The sequence below is a fragment of the Prionailurus bengalensis genome, chromosome D1, assembly GCF_016509475.1.
Source record: "Prionailurus bengalensis isolate Pbe53 chromosome D1, Fcat_Pben_1.1_paternal_pri, whole genome shotgun sequence".
NCBI classification, from domain to species: domain Eukaryota; kingdom Metazoa; phylum Chordata; class Mammalia; order Carnivora; family Felidae; genus Prionailurus; species Prionailurus bengalensis.
Window position 1 is genome coordinate 15,306,216 of NC_057346.1, and position 17,623 is coordinate 15,323,838.

A 17,623-nucleotide genomic window follows, 5' to 3' on the forward strand; every position below is an offset into this window, starting at 1 on the left:
GGGGCGGGAGCGTCTTCCGCTCGATCCCACGCATCCGGTGCCCTGTCCCACCTCTGCCTTGCCCTCGTCTACACTCCGGGTCTCTGCTCTGATCCTCTGAGCGGGATGCGTGTCCCAGCCGGGTCGCAGCAGCGGGCAGAGTGCCGCCTCTGGGCCTGTCCCTCCTCACCCAGACTCACGTCGTGGCGGTTCCACACCCAGGGCCACCGCCTCCACCTTCCTCCTCGAGTAGCTCTTGGAACAGCACATCAGCTAATCAAGCCGTGTGCTCCTAATCAGCTCTGATGGGTTCTTCTGCAAAAGTGCATTCTAATGAGGTGGGGGGAGGGAGCCAGGGGGTGGGAGGGTGAAGGGCCGGAGCTTTCAGAGTGGCAGGGCCTGGGGTCCCGGAGCCCCTCACACAAATGCTGCTTCTTGGTCTGGGGAGAAAACAAGGGACGACACACCCCTCCTAGGGCTGGATTTTCAGACTGTGAGGGCGGGAAGAGGGAATGTGTGCACACGTGTCCCTACTCTGTACACACACATGCCCTGTTTGACGAATGCCAGGCTTTGTGCTGGGTGTGGGGGACACACGTGCCTGGTGCATGGGCTCTGCCCTCTAGTATCTCTCTCTCTCTCTCACACACACACACGCGCACACACACACACACTCACTTTCCTCTTGTCGCTCAGCACAATCACAACAGGCCCAGAGAGTCGCTGAGACGGAATGCATCAGATTCAATTCATTAGGACTGATCGCTCCCTGAATGGGGTTGAATAATTGATGAGCAGAAGCAGCTTTCAGGATGCTCGGCGTACTCCGAGGCTCGCTGGAGCCCTGTTTTTTTTTTTTTTTAAGCCAACAAACCCGGCCAAATGCTCACTGGTGCGGGCGGGCGAAGGGAGTGGAGCAAAGGTTAGATGTTTTAATATGTGATGTTTACAATGTAAACTCTCGGTCCACTGCGTGTAACGGAAATGGATACGGCCGCCCTGGATGCTGGGGCGGGGGGGGGGGGGGGGGGAGGCAGGCTGTGCTGTATTCAGCGGCCACCAAGCTGGGGATGTGGCCTGGGGTGGGGGGTGGGGGGTGAGGCTCCCGCCAGCACGAGGCCCCAACCCGGGCAGAGGCATTAGGCTGAGGCGGGGCCGGGGTGCCCCTCAGTCTAGCTGGGGTGCAGCGGCAGGAGGCAGGGAGGCGGAAGGCCCATGCCGTCAAGGTCTCCTGTCACCTCCCCGGGCCTGAATTGGCCACAGCCCCATCGTTCCCGGGGCACAACGTGAGGCTTCCCGGCAAGCTACTCCAACCCAGGCTACTGTCTCCGTCGCCGTTGGGGAAATGCTCACCGTCTGGCACTGTGACAGGTGGTGGGTGCACAAGGATGTATGTGACACGGTCCCTGTGCATTGGCGAGCATGAGCCCCGGTGACAAGGAGCGAGGGAGAGAGGTATTGACCACGCCTTTTGCTGCTACTGTTCAGTTTTCTGGCTGTCCACCGGACATTTCCACCCAGATCTGCCATTACCACCGATTCTGGAAGGGGTCACAGCCTAACGTGTCTGTCTCCCCAGATTCTTCTTTCGCCCAGACTTCCCTCTTCCTGTCGACAAAGCCTTTATTCGATCTCGCTCCAGAAGTCTGGGACCCACTGCGGCCTTCCCCTGTGCCCGGGTCCCTCCTTAGGCCGGGACCCACCCCCCCTGCCATTTCTTCCTGCCAATGGGCCCCGGGAGCCACACCAGCTTTCCTCTCCTGGTTCATGTGTCCCATGGGATACAGAGGGGGCCTCCCCTCCCTGCTGCCCTGGGGTGACACAGATGCCCAGGTGACAGGGGCTCTCAGCACCCTCAGGGACCTCCTCTCTCTTTCAGACTTCCTCTCGGGGTCCCAGAAGTCCTCTTTCTTTATTCCTGAGGTGGAGTGGGGCCAATGTTCCCTCCTCCCCGTCTGCCCTCCCCCCAGCTCTGGGTGAGAGCCCGGGGCCTGGAGTTACACAGGCCTGGGCAAAATTTTGGTTCCAGATGACAGTTTACGTACTTCTTGGCGCCCGTCGGCCTTTTCTGCCTTGGGAATTGGGGATAAGATGGTACCTGCCTTAGACAAGTGGGCAGGGGTGGGGTTAAACGAAACAGAGCAAGGAGGGCATCCGGCCACAGTGACTGGGGTGCGGTGGGTCCCCCACAGTGATAGCTGTCTTATTACGACCAAGATTGCCGTCTGGGGCTGGAGACCCGGATGGTGGCCTGGAGACCATAGCGCTTCTCTCCTGCCTCCCACGTGGAGCCCCAGGTGACACCTCTGTGCTCCCAGAGCCTCAGGCTCTCCCAGTGCTCGAACTCACCTTGACCCTTAACCATTTCAGCCAATCACCAACTCTGTCCTCCCAGCCCAGCCGCCTGGCTTTTCCAGACCCCTCCACAGCCAGGCCTGGCAGGACCCACTTCCCTATCCTGTCCCCGAGCAACCAGGCCCCCCTGCTCCCACTCACTGCCCAGAAAGTCTCCAGGCCTGGGAGTTCCAAAGAACGTATCTGGGAGGGCGCTTCGTCCACACACCCACACGGCCCCAGAGCCAAGGGGACAGTCGTCAGTTACTCACACGTTCCTTCGTTTCCTTAGTTTGGTTCATCCGTTCACTTACTCCACAGGCATTTACTGAACGGCCACCAGGGACCAGACACTGTGCTGAGTACCCTTGCATAAAACGTATCCCAACCAAGTGAGAAAGAAGGGCCTGGGCTGGAGGAGGTTTCCAAAGTCCCAGGCGGTGCTTTGTAGACCTCAAGCGGCGTTAGCAGGTGGAAGCTACCGGCCGGTCCCGTAAAAGCAGCCTGAGCTGGCCAAGCTGTGCCCCAGGAGGGAGCCAGGGCACCCACTATGTGTCCCCTCCACCAGCGTCCTGCCGCTTCTGCTCTCCTGGCTCCTGCCTCTCGCCCCCTCTTGTTGGACTGAGTTCTCGCTGGCTCCCTGCTGACGTCATGCGGCTCCCCATTGCCCACCATCTCTGCCCAGGGCCTCTCGTCCAGACGGTGACCAGGCCCCTCTCTGTGCGTCACTGTCCCCCCCCCGCCCCTCATGCCTCATGGATCAGACCCGCATTGTCCCGTAGACTGCGGAGGGATCCTAGGTGCACAGGTACTCCTGACCTTCTCTGTCTCCCTCCAATCTTCCACGCTGCCCCCTTTCTCCCACACGCCCGGTCGGGACTCTCTCTTCCTCCACCTTCCACTGACTCAGGACTGCCTGAGCACCCAGCCAGGGAGGCACCCACAGTCCTGGGTGACCACGTGGTGTCTGGGTCTGGGGAGGGGGCCTACCTTTGACGGCCACGTGGACACTCTGGCTGATGGACAGCTGGGGCTGGATGAGAACGCTGCACAGGTACTCGCCCTCGTCCATGCCCTTCTGAACATCGGTCAGCTTCAGGGTCCCGTTCTCGAACACCACCTGGCGGTGGTTGTCGGGCAGCAGTAGGGTGTCCTTATACCACTTGATGGAGTAGTAGGGGTAGCCGATGACCCTGCAGTTGATAAGGGTGTCCCGCCCGGCGACAGCTGTGATGTTCTTCATCGCCCGGATGCTGGGGGGGCCTGGGCAGGAGTCAGGAGGGACAGGGGGTGTGGTTAGCCAGGGACAGCCGGAAGCTGCCCTGGGACTCTCTTCTCAGTTGCTTGGCTCTGAAACTATCAGGGGATGGAAATTTGTGGAGGAGGGAGGGGGGCCTTTACTGCAAGGCTCAAGGCAGAGGCTGGACCGGGGCAGGGGCAGTCTTGGTCCCTCCAGGACTCCCCGTGACTAGCTTCAAAGAGGTGCAAACAGACACGCTCCATTCGTGCCTGGGGCCGGAATCCATCCCTCTGATGGGACGGGGTGTGTGAGCCAAGGGAAGCCTCGGCAGGAAGTGACCGGGACTCGGGAGGACGGGTCCTCATTTACAAGATTCCGATTTGGGGGTCCCGGTGGACATGTGGAGATTTGGCTATTTTCATTCAACTGGCTCATCATGGTCTGGAACCAAAAAGGATCTTGTATACGTTATATATTTAAAGGACAGTAGGAAGGTCTTTGTTGGATGAGCCGATGACTTTTTTCCAAACAGGTTAAGCGCATTTTGTGGGTCCCTGAGAAGGGGCCTTAAATGAGGGGCTCTGATCGCACTGACTATGGGGAGGGGGTGTCTTCAGCTGGGTTGCCAGGCAGGTGGCAATGTGGGAGTGGTAAAGAGGGCTCAGAGGCCACCAGGCAGGGTCAGTGCTGGAGTGGGTACAAGAAACTCCAGGCTTCAGGTGCCTCCTGAGAAGACGAGGGACTGGACCACGGGATCCCGGGACCCTGTAGCTCTAAGCCTTCCCATGTGAAGAAGGCAGGAGGGTGGCCAATGGGAGCCCACCTTTCTCATGTGGGGGCTGGAGACCTGACACAGGTGAATTTAGTGGGAACCGCTGCTCTCCTTCCTGTGCCCATGGCAGCCACCCGTGCCCCTCCCTCCTCCTCCTCCTGTGCCCTTGGGTTAGGAGTCCCTGGAGGGGCCAGATGAGGACCGTCTCACCCACAGGGCTGCAAAGCTTCTGAGGGGGCCCTTGTCACCACAGTGACTTGGAGAGCTGAGATATGGGGATGATCATCTGAGGACTGCTTCCCCCACTCCTGGGGGTGTCTGCCACGGGGCACCCCCGCCCAGCCTGAGCCTCCCGCTCTTGATGGCTTGGGCCTCGGTGGGGAAGAGGGGACGGCAAACTGGGGGGAAGACAGTGTGCTTGCTCCCGGCTGCTTACGCCTCCTGCAGCATTCAAGGGCCGGCTCGGTGGGAGGACGCTGGGAGCACAGCTCTGATGGACACCCCCATCAAAGGTCAAGCCTGGCCCCACTGCCCCATCCTTGTCCTTGTCCTTACAAGGCCCTGGTAGGGCTGGTGGTTGCTATGGGGTGTGGGGTGTGTCGTACCCGGGGCCAGAGAGTCTTGATGGGGAGGGTTGGGGTAGGGGACAGGTCCCACTGGAGGAGGAGAAGGGGGAGGAGGAGGGGACAAGAATGCAAAGGGTGGGGGTGACCGTACCGCGTGCACGCGCGCGCACACACACACACACACACACACACACACACACACGGATGATGGGGTTGTGGAGGGCGGGGAAGAGGGGAGAAAGAGAGGAGAGAGACCTCTACTAAAATCAAAATGACAGTTAATAATAAGTACTAATCACCACAAGAATGATGGTAACCACAGAGATGGCAAAGGAACTCAAAAGCCTATTCTGATATTTAAATGTAGACAGGCACCTCTTACGTTTATTCGCGCCTGATATTCAGCACTGCCCACCGAGTTCCGCGCCGTGCACCGGTATACGCCCCCGTCGCGGATCTGGGGGCCCGTGACGTTCATGTGGCTGATGGTGGTGCCGTCGGACATGGTGTGCTGGTTGGTGCGGTGGCTCCCGTCCCGCACGATGGGCTCGTCGTCCAGGGCCCAGGTGACGGTGGGGGGCGGGGCGCCCTTGGCCGCACACATCAGCGAGAACTGCTCCCCGGGGTTGACCACCTTCTCGCTGAAGGACGAGACAATGCGGGGCGTGCCATCTGCAGGGAGAGAGGAGCCCCCCCGCTGAGGGTCACGGAGCCACAGAGAGACCGCCAGCCAGGCCACCCCGCCCTGGCAGAAGGGGAGGAGACAAAGCGGACGCTGACGACAATGATCACGACAGAGCTCCCATGGACACCGACTCATGTGCTATCCACACAGCCCTGTGACGCGCCCATTACTACCCACGATTCAGGGTACACGCCCATGATTCAGGACTCCCGGATTTGAATCCTCCTGCAGCCACTCGTGAGCTCTGTGTCTTTGGGGAAGCTGCTCAACTTCTCTGAATCTTCCCATTTCTTATCTGTGGAGGATGGAGATATTGGGGACAGCCACTCTACCCTCCTCATACTGATGCTGGGAGTTCGAAACGGACGACTGCGTTAAAGATGCTTTGCAGGGCGCTTTTGTAAGCGCTCAGTGAATGTCAGCTCCTGTCGCCTTTTCTTTTTCTGCCTCTCGCCTCCCTGCGTTAGTAAAGACGACGGGGCTCAAGAACCCCGTGTGGAACCAGGACCTGACTGGGCCAGACCCGCAGAGTCTGATTCCAGCCCTCATTCCAGCAGGTGGGAGCTGGGGTGCTGTGGTCCTGTTAGCAAAGAGCCTGAAGTTTGAGGCTTAGCCGTTGCCCAGAGGCACTGGTGCATGTGTGTGGCTGGAACTTAAGTCTCGGCTAGCTCAGTAACCCTGGACAGGACAATCAACCCTGCCGCCCTACCTTCCTCCATGGAACAGGAGGCATGTAATTCCTGACCCTGGCCATCCTGCCACACAGGCTCGTTGTAAAGGATTAAAGTACGTGTTATGCACTTTAGCAAGTAAAAACCGAAACAAACATTTAGAAGAAGGTAAGGCAAATGTAACATGGTGTTTTACATCCCACCCACGTTTCACACTAAGATGCTGACGTTAATCTGGTCTGCCAGTCCCCAGCTCCATTTCTGGGGGAGACTTTTACCTAAAATACGGAAAGAGCCTGGTGCCTGGCAGAGCCTGGGACTCCGCACTAGGGGTCACAGCCGTCGCAACCCCCCCCCCCACTTCCTTTCCTGAGCTCTCTCCCTTTCTGGCTGCCCCTCCCTCCCCACTCCCTGCCCTTCCCACCAGCCTCATTTCCCACATCCCTACTCCGGACCGGCCATCAATGGCCTCCTCTGAGAAAATGCGCGGTGTGGGGAGTCAGTTAGTCAGGGAGTCCCCAGAGATGTAAGAGGCCCATCTTGAACTGCTCTGTGCCTGCCTTCTGTGCTTCCTCGTGAGGAAGAGAGGCCAGGATCTGGCTGGACAAGAAGAGGCAGGGGCTGAGGGAGGACGGCACTTTACTGGGCACTGTCCTAGGGTGAGGGATAAGGGGGTGCCTAGTCCCACGGCTAGGAATGAGGACCCACAGGCTGTGACAGGTAGACCTGTGGAGCTTGCCTGGGTTTGGGGCCTTTGTTACTACAGTGAAAAATCCTTGGAAGCAATAGGATTGAGGGGTTTTTGTTGTTGTTGTTGCTTTTGTAGCAACAAAGGAGCCCGGAAACCACTAAATTTATTGGTAAGGATAGGGTCTCTGCTAACCCACACTGTATCTTTCTTCTTTGTGCAGATAAGAAAAAGATGCCTCCTCTGTGTGGTCACAGCCTGGTGCCAGGGCTCACGGCTTGGCAAGTGGGATTCAAGCTGGATTTCAGTCCTTACTCTTGGTCCGGCCCTCTGGGTTGGGCGCTTTGTGCAGTGAACAACCTGGACAACCATACATATGTGCCAGGTGAGGAACCCTGGGTGGTAGTAAGTAGCTTTACAGGGAGAGAGAAGCATGTGAAAACCCAGGTCTGTGATAAGAAACAGAGCCTGCTGTGAAGAGGTCTCGGTCATGGAGAGGATTCAAAAACCCATGAGGCTGGCAAGAAAGGCAGAGAATGGGGAGAGAAGGACAGCTAGAAAAAGAGGGCTCAGGGAAGAAGGCAGAGGAGGGGCCAAAGGCAGTGACTCCTGGTGGGCAGTCCCGGGGCCTTGGTGAGACTGAAAGCCTTTGAGATCCTAAAGAACACTCCTTTAATAGTAAGATTCTGGCGATTTCGGAGGGCAGGGGCAAGATGGCCCGGTGGTTAAGAGACTTGAGTTAAGATCCCAACTCTTGACTCTTGGCAGAGCTGAATGACCTCGGGCAAATGACTGAAGCCTCAGTTTCCTCAACTATAAAAATAGGGAACTTAAAAAAAAAAAGCATCTCCCCACAGGGCCCGTGGGAGGAGGAACTAAGCCAGGCACCTGCCTGGACGGATGTCTGCTATCAGGAGGGGAGGGAGGCAGCCTGGGGCAGGGCACCTCCCGGCCAGGCCCCGGGGGTCCTGAACCCACCCCTGTGCTGGCTGCCCCAGCTCACCCTCCAGCACAATGATGGCGAAGTCCTGTGCGGTCTGGGCCTTGCGGGTGGCGAAGCACTGGTAGGCCCCGGAGTGGCTCTTCTGGGCCGAGGTGATGAGCAGCGTCTCGTTGCTGAGCCCGCGGATGGAGACGGCCTCGTCGGGCAGCACCAGCTCAGTGTTGCGGTACCAGCGGATGGTGAACTCCGGGGAGCCCAGCAGGGCACAGGACAGGATGACCGTGCTGCCAATGCCGGTCTTCAGCTTCTTTGGTGTCAGGGTCACGTGAAGGGGGTCTGGGCCAAGCCAGCAGGGGAGGGGGGAGGGGGAAAGGTGGGGGGAGGAAAAGAAAAGAGAAGGGGCTTACCGTGGAGCAGTGTGGCTGGGGGTGGGCTGGGGGAGGCCCTGGTTCTGTCTCTAGACTCCTGGTGAGGGGGACCGGGCCGAGTGAATTCCCTCTCTAGACCTCAGTTTACCCGTCTGTCAAATGCCAGCGTCAGGCCGGGAGATCGCTCTGTACCTCTTGTGATGACGGCCTGCACTTTCTCAATGTGCACGTCGGTGGGGGGGGGGGGGGGCGGGGAGCACCCTTCAGCTCATAAGGAGGACGGGAGATTGGCTGGCTCATCATCTCCCCTGACCCCCACCCCAGAAACCAGGGAGGCCCCCGGGGCCCCGCCACCTGTCTCTCACACCCATACAGGTAACCAATTTACACGCACCAGGACTCTGCTCTTCACCCCCACCTCCCCTGCCCCGCTGCAGGCCCCCAGCCCCCAGCCCGCAACCATCCTCCTCCCTCCCTGCGTCCCTCCATCCGTTCTCTGTGCTGTGGCTGGCCACTGTCCCGCTTGGAATGGCCATGGTGCCCAACAACTCCGTGTGGCATTCAAGGCCACCGGGGCCCCTGAGGACCTGCCCCCCCTTCTCAGCTCCACACTCCTCGAGCAGCAGTGCCCTGTCTGGGCACCCTGGGCTATTTCTTGCCCCAGAGCCTCCACCTAGAGCATTCTTTGTCCCCCTTTGCCTAAGGCCTACTCATCTTTCACACTGCGCTCAGGACATCTCTGCCAGGAAGACTTCCTAGATACCACCCGCGTCCCAGGCTGGGTCAGGACCCCTCTTCTGGGCCTCCCTGTGTGTAACTAGGACCACACGAAGCACGTGGTCTCTTAATCACTTCTCTGTGTCTGTCTCTCCCTCTGGGTGGTGAGCACTTGAGGACAGAACAACGTCTGTCACCTTCCATCTCTGCCCCAGGCTGGCCTCTCTCCCCAGAGCCCCGCGGGCTTGGGGTTCCCTATAGGAGAACCCTATACAGGACCCCCCCGTGACGGAGCCTGGAGGATAGGGGACCCCAGCCTGGCTGGGCGGGGTGTAGTCAAAGCGCACAGGAGTCTGCTCACGCTGAGTTCTCCGGCTCTCCCCGAGTCCCCGCCCTGGAGCCGCCAGTGCACACGAGGCAGGTAGCATCCCGTGCGTCCCAGTCCCCAGCTGGGGCTCCCACCTTCCTGCCCTGCACACTTGGAGACAAGATGGGCAGAGGCTTGGGGGGCAGAATGGGGGTGTGTGTGTGAAAAGCATGCTTTCCTGTCTATGGCCCCGGCAGAGAGGGGCAGTCAGAGAGGACGGAAGGCAGAGAAAAGTTATGTCACTTTCCCTTGACCCTGGCTGTCCAGCTGAGCCCAGTGTGGGAGGAAGATGGGCAGCTGAGGGTCAGAGGGGGAATGAGGTGCACCTACATGTACAAGCCAGCTGGGGTGTGCCCATGGCTGGGGGCGGCCACTCGTACGTCCGGGCGCGTGTGCCCGGATGTGAGCATGTTGTCAGGTAGCACGGGTGCCTGTGTGCTGTGTATGGGTACGGTATACGTGGGCATGTACGTACGGAGAAACGGGCATGTGAACTTTCAACCCACCTGCCTGAACGTGTGTGTACATGTGCGTGTGTCTACGTGTGTATGTGAGTATCTGCTCGCCTGTGTGTCCTGAGGCGGGAGCTGTGAACACCACATTACCCAGAGTCAGGCTTGCTAATTTTCCGAGGACTCAGGGGTGTGCCGCCCTCCTGACCTGTGCCCCGAGACAGCGTGTGTGTATGTATGTGAGCATGAGATGAGAGAGAGAGACAGAGAGAGAGAGAGAGAGAGAGAGAGAGAGAGAGAGTGTGTGTGTGTGTGTGTGTGTGTGTGTGTGTGTGTGTAGCAGGAGGGTGGGGAACAGGGGGGAAAGCATATTGAATGATTTGGGACAGTACTTAGGGCAAGGAGTGGGGTATCAGCCCTGGTCCCTCCCCCTGTCTGCCGTGCTGGCTGGGGCGCGTTAGCACGTGAGGAGCCCCCGTCCCCTGAAACGGGGCTCTAACCCAAGCATCTGCATCATGCACCGTCACTCCCACAGTGTTTCCTGAGGCTCCTGCTCTTCCCGCTTCACATGTGTTCACATGTGGGGGGACTTCTTCCCAGCACTGCATGCAGATGATAAACGTACCCCGACTGTCAAGATGCCCTCGTCTATGGGAAGGAGACGGGGTCACATCTGGGCTGAGGATGACAGGAGACCAGGCCCGGGAGGCCAGCCCGGCGGGGAGAACATCCGGGGGTCTGCAGACCTGCAGCTCTATGCTCTTGACATGGGTGGGGGTGGGGGTGGGGCGGGAGGGCTTCCCTACTGAATCTTTATGATGGAGGGAACTTCTCTGCAGGATGGGAGCTGGATCCTCTCTGCACGGCCTCCTCCCACTGCCCAGGTTGAGTGACCCTCACGATGCCGTTCAGTACAACATTCAGGGCCTCAGGCTGTGCTGTTGCTCTGCAGGAGTGAGATTCCCCAAGGGTCTCCAAATCCCAGGCAACCTACTGCCCACGCCCTTCCTGCAGCCCAGACAGCAGGCAACTCAGAGAGTAGGCCTCTGGATTCCAGGGCTGGAAGGGGCCTCTCCACTTTGCCGACGGGGAGCCCCAGGCCAGGTCACACGAGGCGGGGGTGGGGAGGGGTTCTCTGGCACCGGCCCCTCTGCCCACCTGGGGGCTCAGCAGCAGCAGGGGTCTGCTAAGGCTTTCCACTCTCCCCAGGGGCTCGCTGGACCCCAGGAGGCCCGGGGATCTGGGATTGGGGAAGGAACAGGCAGGACCAGAGCTGATGCCCCGCTGGTAGGTCCTGGGAAAGTTGCCTTGGTCAGTTATGCCTGTGTCTGATCTGATTGATCAGTGCCCCGCTCAATTATTGCTAAATATTCTGAATATTGTCTCTGATGGGATACATACATCCTCTCTACTGGATTAACATCAGCACTGTTTAGACTAGTTCAGACACTCCCTTCTCCCAACAGGCCAGGAAGCGCTGTGAGCTCACTACGTCACTGTCACCCTCATGGTTCCTTCTTACCCTCGTGACCTCAGGAGGCAGGAAGCTCCCGGGATCATTATCCCATTTTGCGGAAGAGGACACTGTGTGGTGATCACCGTTATGTGACTTGCCCAAAGTCGATTGCTCTCTGATAAAACCAGAACCGGGGGCGCCTGGGTGGCTCAGTCGATTAAGTGTCTGACTGCGGCTCGGGTCATGATCTCATGGCTCGTGAGTTCGAGCCCCACGTCAAGCTCTGTGCTGACAGCTCAGAGCCTGGAGCCTGCTTCTGTGTGTGTCTCTCTCTCAGCACCTCCCCCCACCCCCCACGCATGCTCTGTCTGTCTCTCTCAAAAATAAATAAACATTAAAAAAAATTAATACCAGAGCCAAAAGCAGACCTTCTGATTTCAAGCCCAGAGTTTTCTGGGATGTGAAACTGTCTTCCCAAACCAGGGGATTATCCCCTGGGGCCGGCCAGAGGCAGGTGCGGTCCCTCCCTGTCACACTGCAGTGCTCTCAAAGGTTACTGGGGCTGGAACAGGGGCTTCTCCCACTCACCAATGACTGTGAGGGTGCCTGTGGCCTCTGCTGAGCCAAAGGTGTTGGTGACCTCACAAATGTAGGTGCCGCTGTCCTCAGTCCGCAGGTCACTGATGGTCAACCCTGTGATGCGTTTGGTCCAGCGGCTGTCGGCCGGGAGGGGGCGGCCGTCCTTGAGCCAGCGGATGGCAGGGATGGGGTAGCCGGAGGCCGTGCAGGGCAGCTCCACGGTGTGACCGGCCCACACTTCCTGGGAATGGAAGCCGTCCAGGATGGTGGGGATCGACTCGGCAGGGTCTGGAAGGCAGAGAGCATCAGTGGCCCTGGCGAGGCCTGAACAGGATGAATTGGGGGTGGGGGTGGGGAGGCAAGCCCCCAAACAGGCACCTGCTACCCCCGGATGGCCCGGTGTGGACAAGACCTCCTGATGTCCCCTGGGCCTCGGACTCTGGCCCAAGCTCTCCTACTCGGGCCGGACATAGGTCCTGAGAACCATGACTGGAAGCAGGGGCTTGTGGGGGAAGAGGCTGGGGAGGGCAGACTAGGCTAGAGTGACAGACAGACAGATGGAACCACGGAAACAGCGAGAGGTGCAGAGAAGGAGAGGGTGTGTGTGAGAGCTCCCTTCACAGAAACAGTGCCTGGAGTCTGGCCCAGACCCAGGAGCAGTCATACGTACCCTGTGACACGAGAATCAGGACTTCTCGAATTTGCGATTCTTGTCAAGTCTTGCTCTGGGCCTCAGACTGGACTGGGGGGTGCCCTTCAGGGATGCGGGGAACAATCTGCCCTGTCCTGTCTCCTCCCACCCGCAATCCTGGCAAACTCAGAGAGGGCCGTGCATTTCCCTCTGCACCCAGAAGGATCCAGAAGTTAAGCCTTCTGCAAACCACACCTGCCACCCCGAACGATTCTCTATTTTCCATTCGCATACCAAAAAACCAGTGGCTGCCGGACCCGTGGCCCGGAACCGCAGAAGACCCGGGCCCCTGGCTGGCAGGGTTCTGTGTGTGATGCTGTGACATTTCTGAGTGGTGATCTGGCTGCTCACAGCCTCGTTCTTACCCTCAGAGGCCTCCCCGAGTTTTCTGCCTTGGGGGACCTCCTCCTGCTATAAAACCTGCATAGGCTCCCCTCTACCTCCATGATACAACTCACACTTCTTATCCTGAGTTGGGCCTGCTATGATGTGGGGTCCGGTCCCGGCCAGGTCCCTGGCCTAGGCTGCCCTCACCTACCTCCTCGTGGCAGTGGTTTCCCACTGGTGTCATGCTGTGTCCCCACACTGCCCTCCCCGCCGGATGCCCAGCCTCCCGCTCTGCTCGGCCGATGCCTCTTCATCTTTCACAAACCAGCTTCCATGTCGCCCCTTCTGGATGCCCTCCTCCCCCCCCGCCACTCTCATTGCGTCCCCATAGACTTTCTTCCTCTTTTATTTTCAAACAACCTTTTCTTGTTGTAATGAAAGGGCGAAAAAATGTAACACACGCACACGGCAAAACTTCAGAAAGGAGAGAGAGGCATGAGGGCATGAGTGTGAGAGGGAGGCTCCCTCGCCCCTGCCCTCAGCCACCTCATCTCCCTCCCCAGAGGCCCCCACTGTTGCCGCTTTGCCCGGGGCCCTTTGCAACAGCGGTTAGCACCGGGCCACGCATCTGTCTTCTGCAGGAGACCGCCAGCATCTTGAGACAGTGGTGATCCATTGTATCTCCCGTGCCTGCAGAGAGCAGGGCCGTGGCTGTTGAACCACGGACGTCGGGAAGAGGACGAATGGGGCACTCGGGCACAGGGCGGGCCAGTGGGCTGATTTGCCAGCTCGCAGAGTTTTTATAGGCTCGTAGACTAGGAGAGCTGGCTTAGCAGTCTTGGAGACCACAGACAGGGGAGGACCCTGAGACCAGAGAGGCGCGGTGACCTATCCAGGATCACACTGCAGAGCCAAGATCACCGGCCATGGTGTCCCTGACCCTTGCTGAGAAAATGGAGGCCGAGACGGAATAATCTAATACGGACTTTTGCTCCAGAGCGAATGGTGAGAGCGGCAGACGCCCCCCACCCCGGCCCCTCCTTGACTGATGGCAAATTTCTTCCGTCATCGGCGCATCTCCCTTGGAGAAGGGTTGGCCTAGGAAGGCTCTCTGGGGGAAAGACTTTCTCGAAGACTCTCTACTCCCTCCCTACCGTTCGTAGCTCTTCCGAGGGAGCCTGGGCTGAGGATCAGGACAGCGCAGTGCGGGTGCGGGTCACGGATAAACTGTGTGACCGTGGGTGAGTCCTGTTGTGTCCCAGCGCCAAAGAGCTTGGCCGAGCAAAACCACTATGCAGATGTGCCCGGCAATTACTGTTTGGCACCCGCCCTCCCTCCCCACCAGCGTCTGCGGCCTCTTCCCCACACAACCCTGTGGGAACGGTCGGGATAAACAAACCCGGTGCCAGGCAAGAATTACTCAATGTGACACTTAATTGATGCAAAATACACAAATTCCGTGGCACAGCGCAGAATTTACAAGCGGAGGGGCCGACGGGGCGGTGGAGGAAGGGGCGGGGGGAGGGAATTAATCACCGAGTCTCAGGCGTGAAATTAAATTCTGAGGGAAAGAAACCTCTTTCATTACTCCGGAGCAGAAGTAAAATGCTGCGGCGTGTACGGGCGACAGCCCGGGGGGATCGGGCGCTGCCGGGGCTGGTGCGGGGCTGGGGGAGACAGATGGCTGGGCCCCGAGAAATCTCTGGGGGCGTTGCTGGGGCTGGGGGGCTGGGGGCGCCCCGGGGAGGCTGCTGGGACCTCCCCCCGGTCGGACGAGCAGCGCTGCCCCGGAGAGGCACCCTGAACACGGCTTCTGCACCTGACTTTGCACTCCCCGAGCTGGGGCGCCCTGGGCTAGTCCGCCAGCCTCTCTGGTCACTGGTTTCCTCTTTATAAATGCAGATAATGTCTATTCCACGGAGTTAATGCTCGCGGAAGCTCCTGGTAAACGCTAAACAAGCACGTACATGCACAGAATGGTTGTTTCGGGGGTGCGTTATAGGGGGCTCGGGCTACTCTTGTCACTGCCTCCTTCACCTTGGACAATACAGAAAAATGGCTCTCCTCCCCTTCCCCAACACAGGCACTTTGGAAGGGAGGAGGAATACTAACGCAGCAACAAAAGGCCACTGCCAAAACAGCGCTCCCTGCGGGGCAGAGCCCAGACTAAGCCTTTTCCATCTGGTATCTATTCTTCCCAGCAACCCCTGGGGGGCGGGGTATGTTTTGTCGCTCCCATTTTACAGACGAGGAAGCTGAGGTTTGGGACGTCCCTTCGTTTGGGCCAACTTGCACGTGGTGAGGCTAAGCCTAAACCTTGGGCTGGATTCAGAGTCCTTCCTCCCCGCCCTCTGTATCCAGCTCTGCGAGGACCGAAGGGTATGGTGGAGGCCCTCGTCCGATGACCATCAGAGACACTCTGCCACCTGGGTCCTTCTGCTCCTTCCTCTCGCCTCAGGGCCTGGGCAGACAGGGGCAGCCGTCCCTTGGGGTGCGCGGGCTCAGACCCCCTCCCCCCCCCGCCCCGGTGCCACCTCTCCATCTGCTGACCCGGAGCTTCTGGCTAGAGAGGGGCCGCACCCTTCCCGGCCACCAGGCGGGGAGCCCTCGGGGGTGCGGGCCACTACAGAGTGAACCGTCTCGGCGGAGACCACGGCCAGCCTCTCTCGTTCGGGACTGACGGAGCCCCGCCTCAAGCCGGAGAGGATCTGCGGCGTGTGGGGTCGGAGGCCGAGGCCCCGAGCTCCCCGACGTGCCCCCCTCGCACCCCCTCTGCGCCGCCTTGCTCCCGTATCACTTGCGTTTTTGCCGAGACAAGCAGCTTGCAGATGGCCTTGTCACATCACATCACATCAGGGCCGTGTCACCGGCGGGGCCCCTTCCCCTTGGCTCCCTCTGCTTCCTTCCCCCCAGGTCCCTCCTGCTCCTCTCAGATCTCGTTCACTCTTGTCTTCCCCTCTGCCTTTGTCTCTCTGCGTAGGTTTTCTTCCATTTTCTCCCTGTCCCGGGTCTACTCTGTACCTGCGCCTCTCCCCTCGTCTGGCCGGGGGCCTCCCTATCTTTACTCCCGTGTCTCTTCGTCTCTGGTACGTCTCTTATTCTCTTTCTACCTCCCCCGCTTCTCCTCACCGCCGGTGGGGAATGGAGACCAGCAGGAGAACGGCTGGCATAACCTCCAGTCTAAAGAGTGTCTTTTTTGAGAGACACCTGCCCACGCTCCCCCCCAGAAGTGGAGGTGAGATTGGCAGGATGAAGGGGCCAAGTATGTGTGCTGGAGAAAGAAGCCGGCCTGCAGGAGGGGGATGTCTGCACTGTGCCCACGTTTTAGGAGAAGCATGCAGATGAGATGCAAAACAGCATGTAGACAAGTCCCCATAATTTGGAAGGGAAGCACTCCAACACATTTGGGAGCCGGGCTGCAGATTCTGAAGTCCAGCCACGAAGATAGGGCCTCTTAGTACAGTCGCCTTGCCTTCCCGCGTGACAGTTTCCCCTGGCATTGGTTAATTCCACAAATGTTTACTCAGCACCTACTACGTGCCAGGCCTAGGCCCAGGTGCTGGAGACACAGGGGAGAATCGGAGAGCCCCACCCCTGCCCTGCTGGCTCCCACTCTCCTGTTCTTGTCTCCAAACGTGCCGGGCAAATGAGAGAGGGGTCTGGGCTAGAGTTCATCTGGGTCCTCACCAAACCCCAGAAGGTCAGAGTCAGACAGAATCAGAGTGGTCATCTAGTCCAGCTACTTCTCTGGGGTCCCCAAGAGGTCACGTGATTGGGTGAGCCTAACCTCCAACACCACTGCTCTATCCGTTCACCCTCCCTCCAAAAGCCACTCCAATCCCACCTCCTCGAACAGCAGAGATGGTCAAATTGCAGGTCACAAACCGCGAGGAACTTGTGAACTCCATTTGGTAAGTTGCGACCAGCATTTAAGTAAATCAAAATTGGACAGCATCGAATAGAAAATATCAGAGTGCATTTAAATGCACATGGTAGGAAATACCAGAGTGCCTGGCACAGGTTAGGATAAAAATGTCTATCTGTAGATCGCAGTCAAAAGAGTTTGAAAAACTACAGTTCCAGAAAGGCACTGTTCCTTGAGGGGTACCATGTGTCCTCCTTTACTCTGTGACTGGGGCATGAATGGGGTGTTCAACTGACCCCTCCCATGGGGGTGTCCACACTCTGGATGCAGAGTGTGAGTCCTGGCTTTGCCTCCCACTGTCATGATCTCATGGGTTGTGAGTTCAAGCCCCGCATCAGGCTTTGTGCCGAGGGCTCAGAGCCTGGAGCCTGCTTCAGATTCTGTGTCTCTCTCTCTCTCTCTGTCCCTCCCTGCTCACGCTCCGTCTCTGTCTCTCAAAAAAAAAAAAATAAAATAAATAAAATAAACATTAAATTTTTTTAAAGTGATGATCATTCCAGAATAAGCATCCTTTATTTAATTTACAAATAGTTTTGCTTCTGAATTCTATTCTGCCTACTTTTAAGCTATAACAAAAGAGACACATGCACCCAGAAATAGGTCAAATAGAATCTTAAGATACATTTAGAGACACGAAGGAAAAAAACCTTCCCCTATCTGATCTAATTTCACCTAATCGTTAACTATGTTTGAATATCAGGTTCTATTTAGGAGCTTCCTGGCAGCAAAGGCAAAAAAAGGAAACAGAAGATGGATTCCATTAACCCTCATTATCTGATAAATGGCAACACATCAGTTCTTCAGATGAGCTCGCTTCCTTAGGTACAGACTCTGAAGTTCTTACATGAAGGGCCCTCCACACC

The 17,623-nt window shown here is 58.2% G+C and overlaps 1 protein-coding gene across 1 annotated transcript in view; it reads right to left on the bottom strand.

Moving 5' to 3' along the window:
- Nucleotides 1-17,623, bottom strand: part of DSCAML1 (DS cell adhesion molecule like 1) — a 348,705-nt gene that overhangs the window by 87,196 nt on the left and 243,886 nt on the right. Inside the window, exons 5-8 of the mRNA XM_043579447.1 lie at nucleotides 11,827-12,105; nucleotides 7,939-8,214; nucleotides 5,267-5,563; nucleotides 3,304-3,576 (exon numbers count right to left, since the gene is read on the bottom strand). Coding sequence (XP_043435382.1) covers nucleotides 3,304-3,576; nucleotides 5,267-5,563; nucleotides 7,939-8,214; nucleotides 11,827-12,105 — 1,125 coding nt within the window. The remainder of the gene's footprint in view (nucleotides 1-3,303; nucleotides 3,577-5,266; nucleotides 5,564-7,938; nucleotides 8,215-11,826; nucleotides 12,106-17,623) is intronic.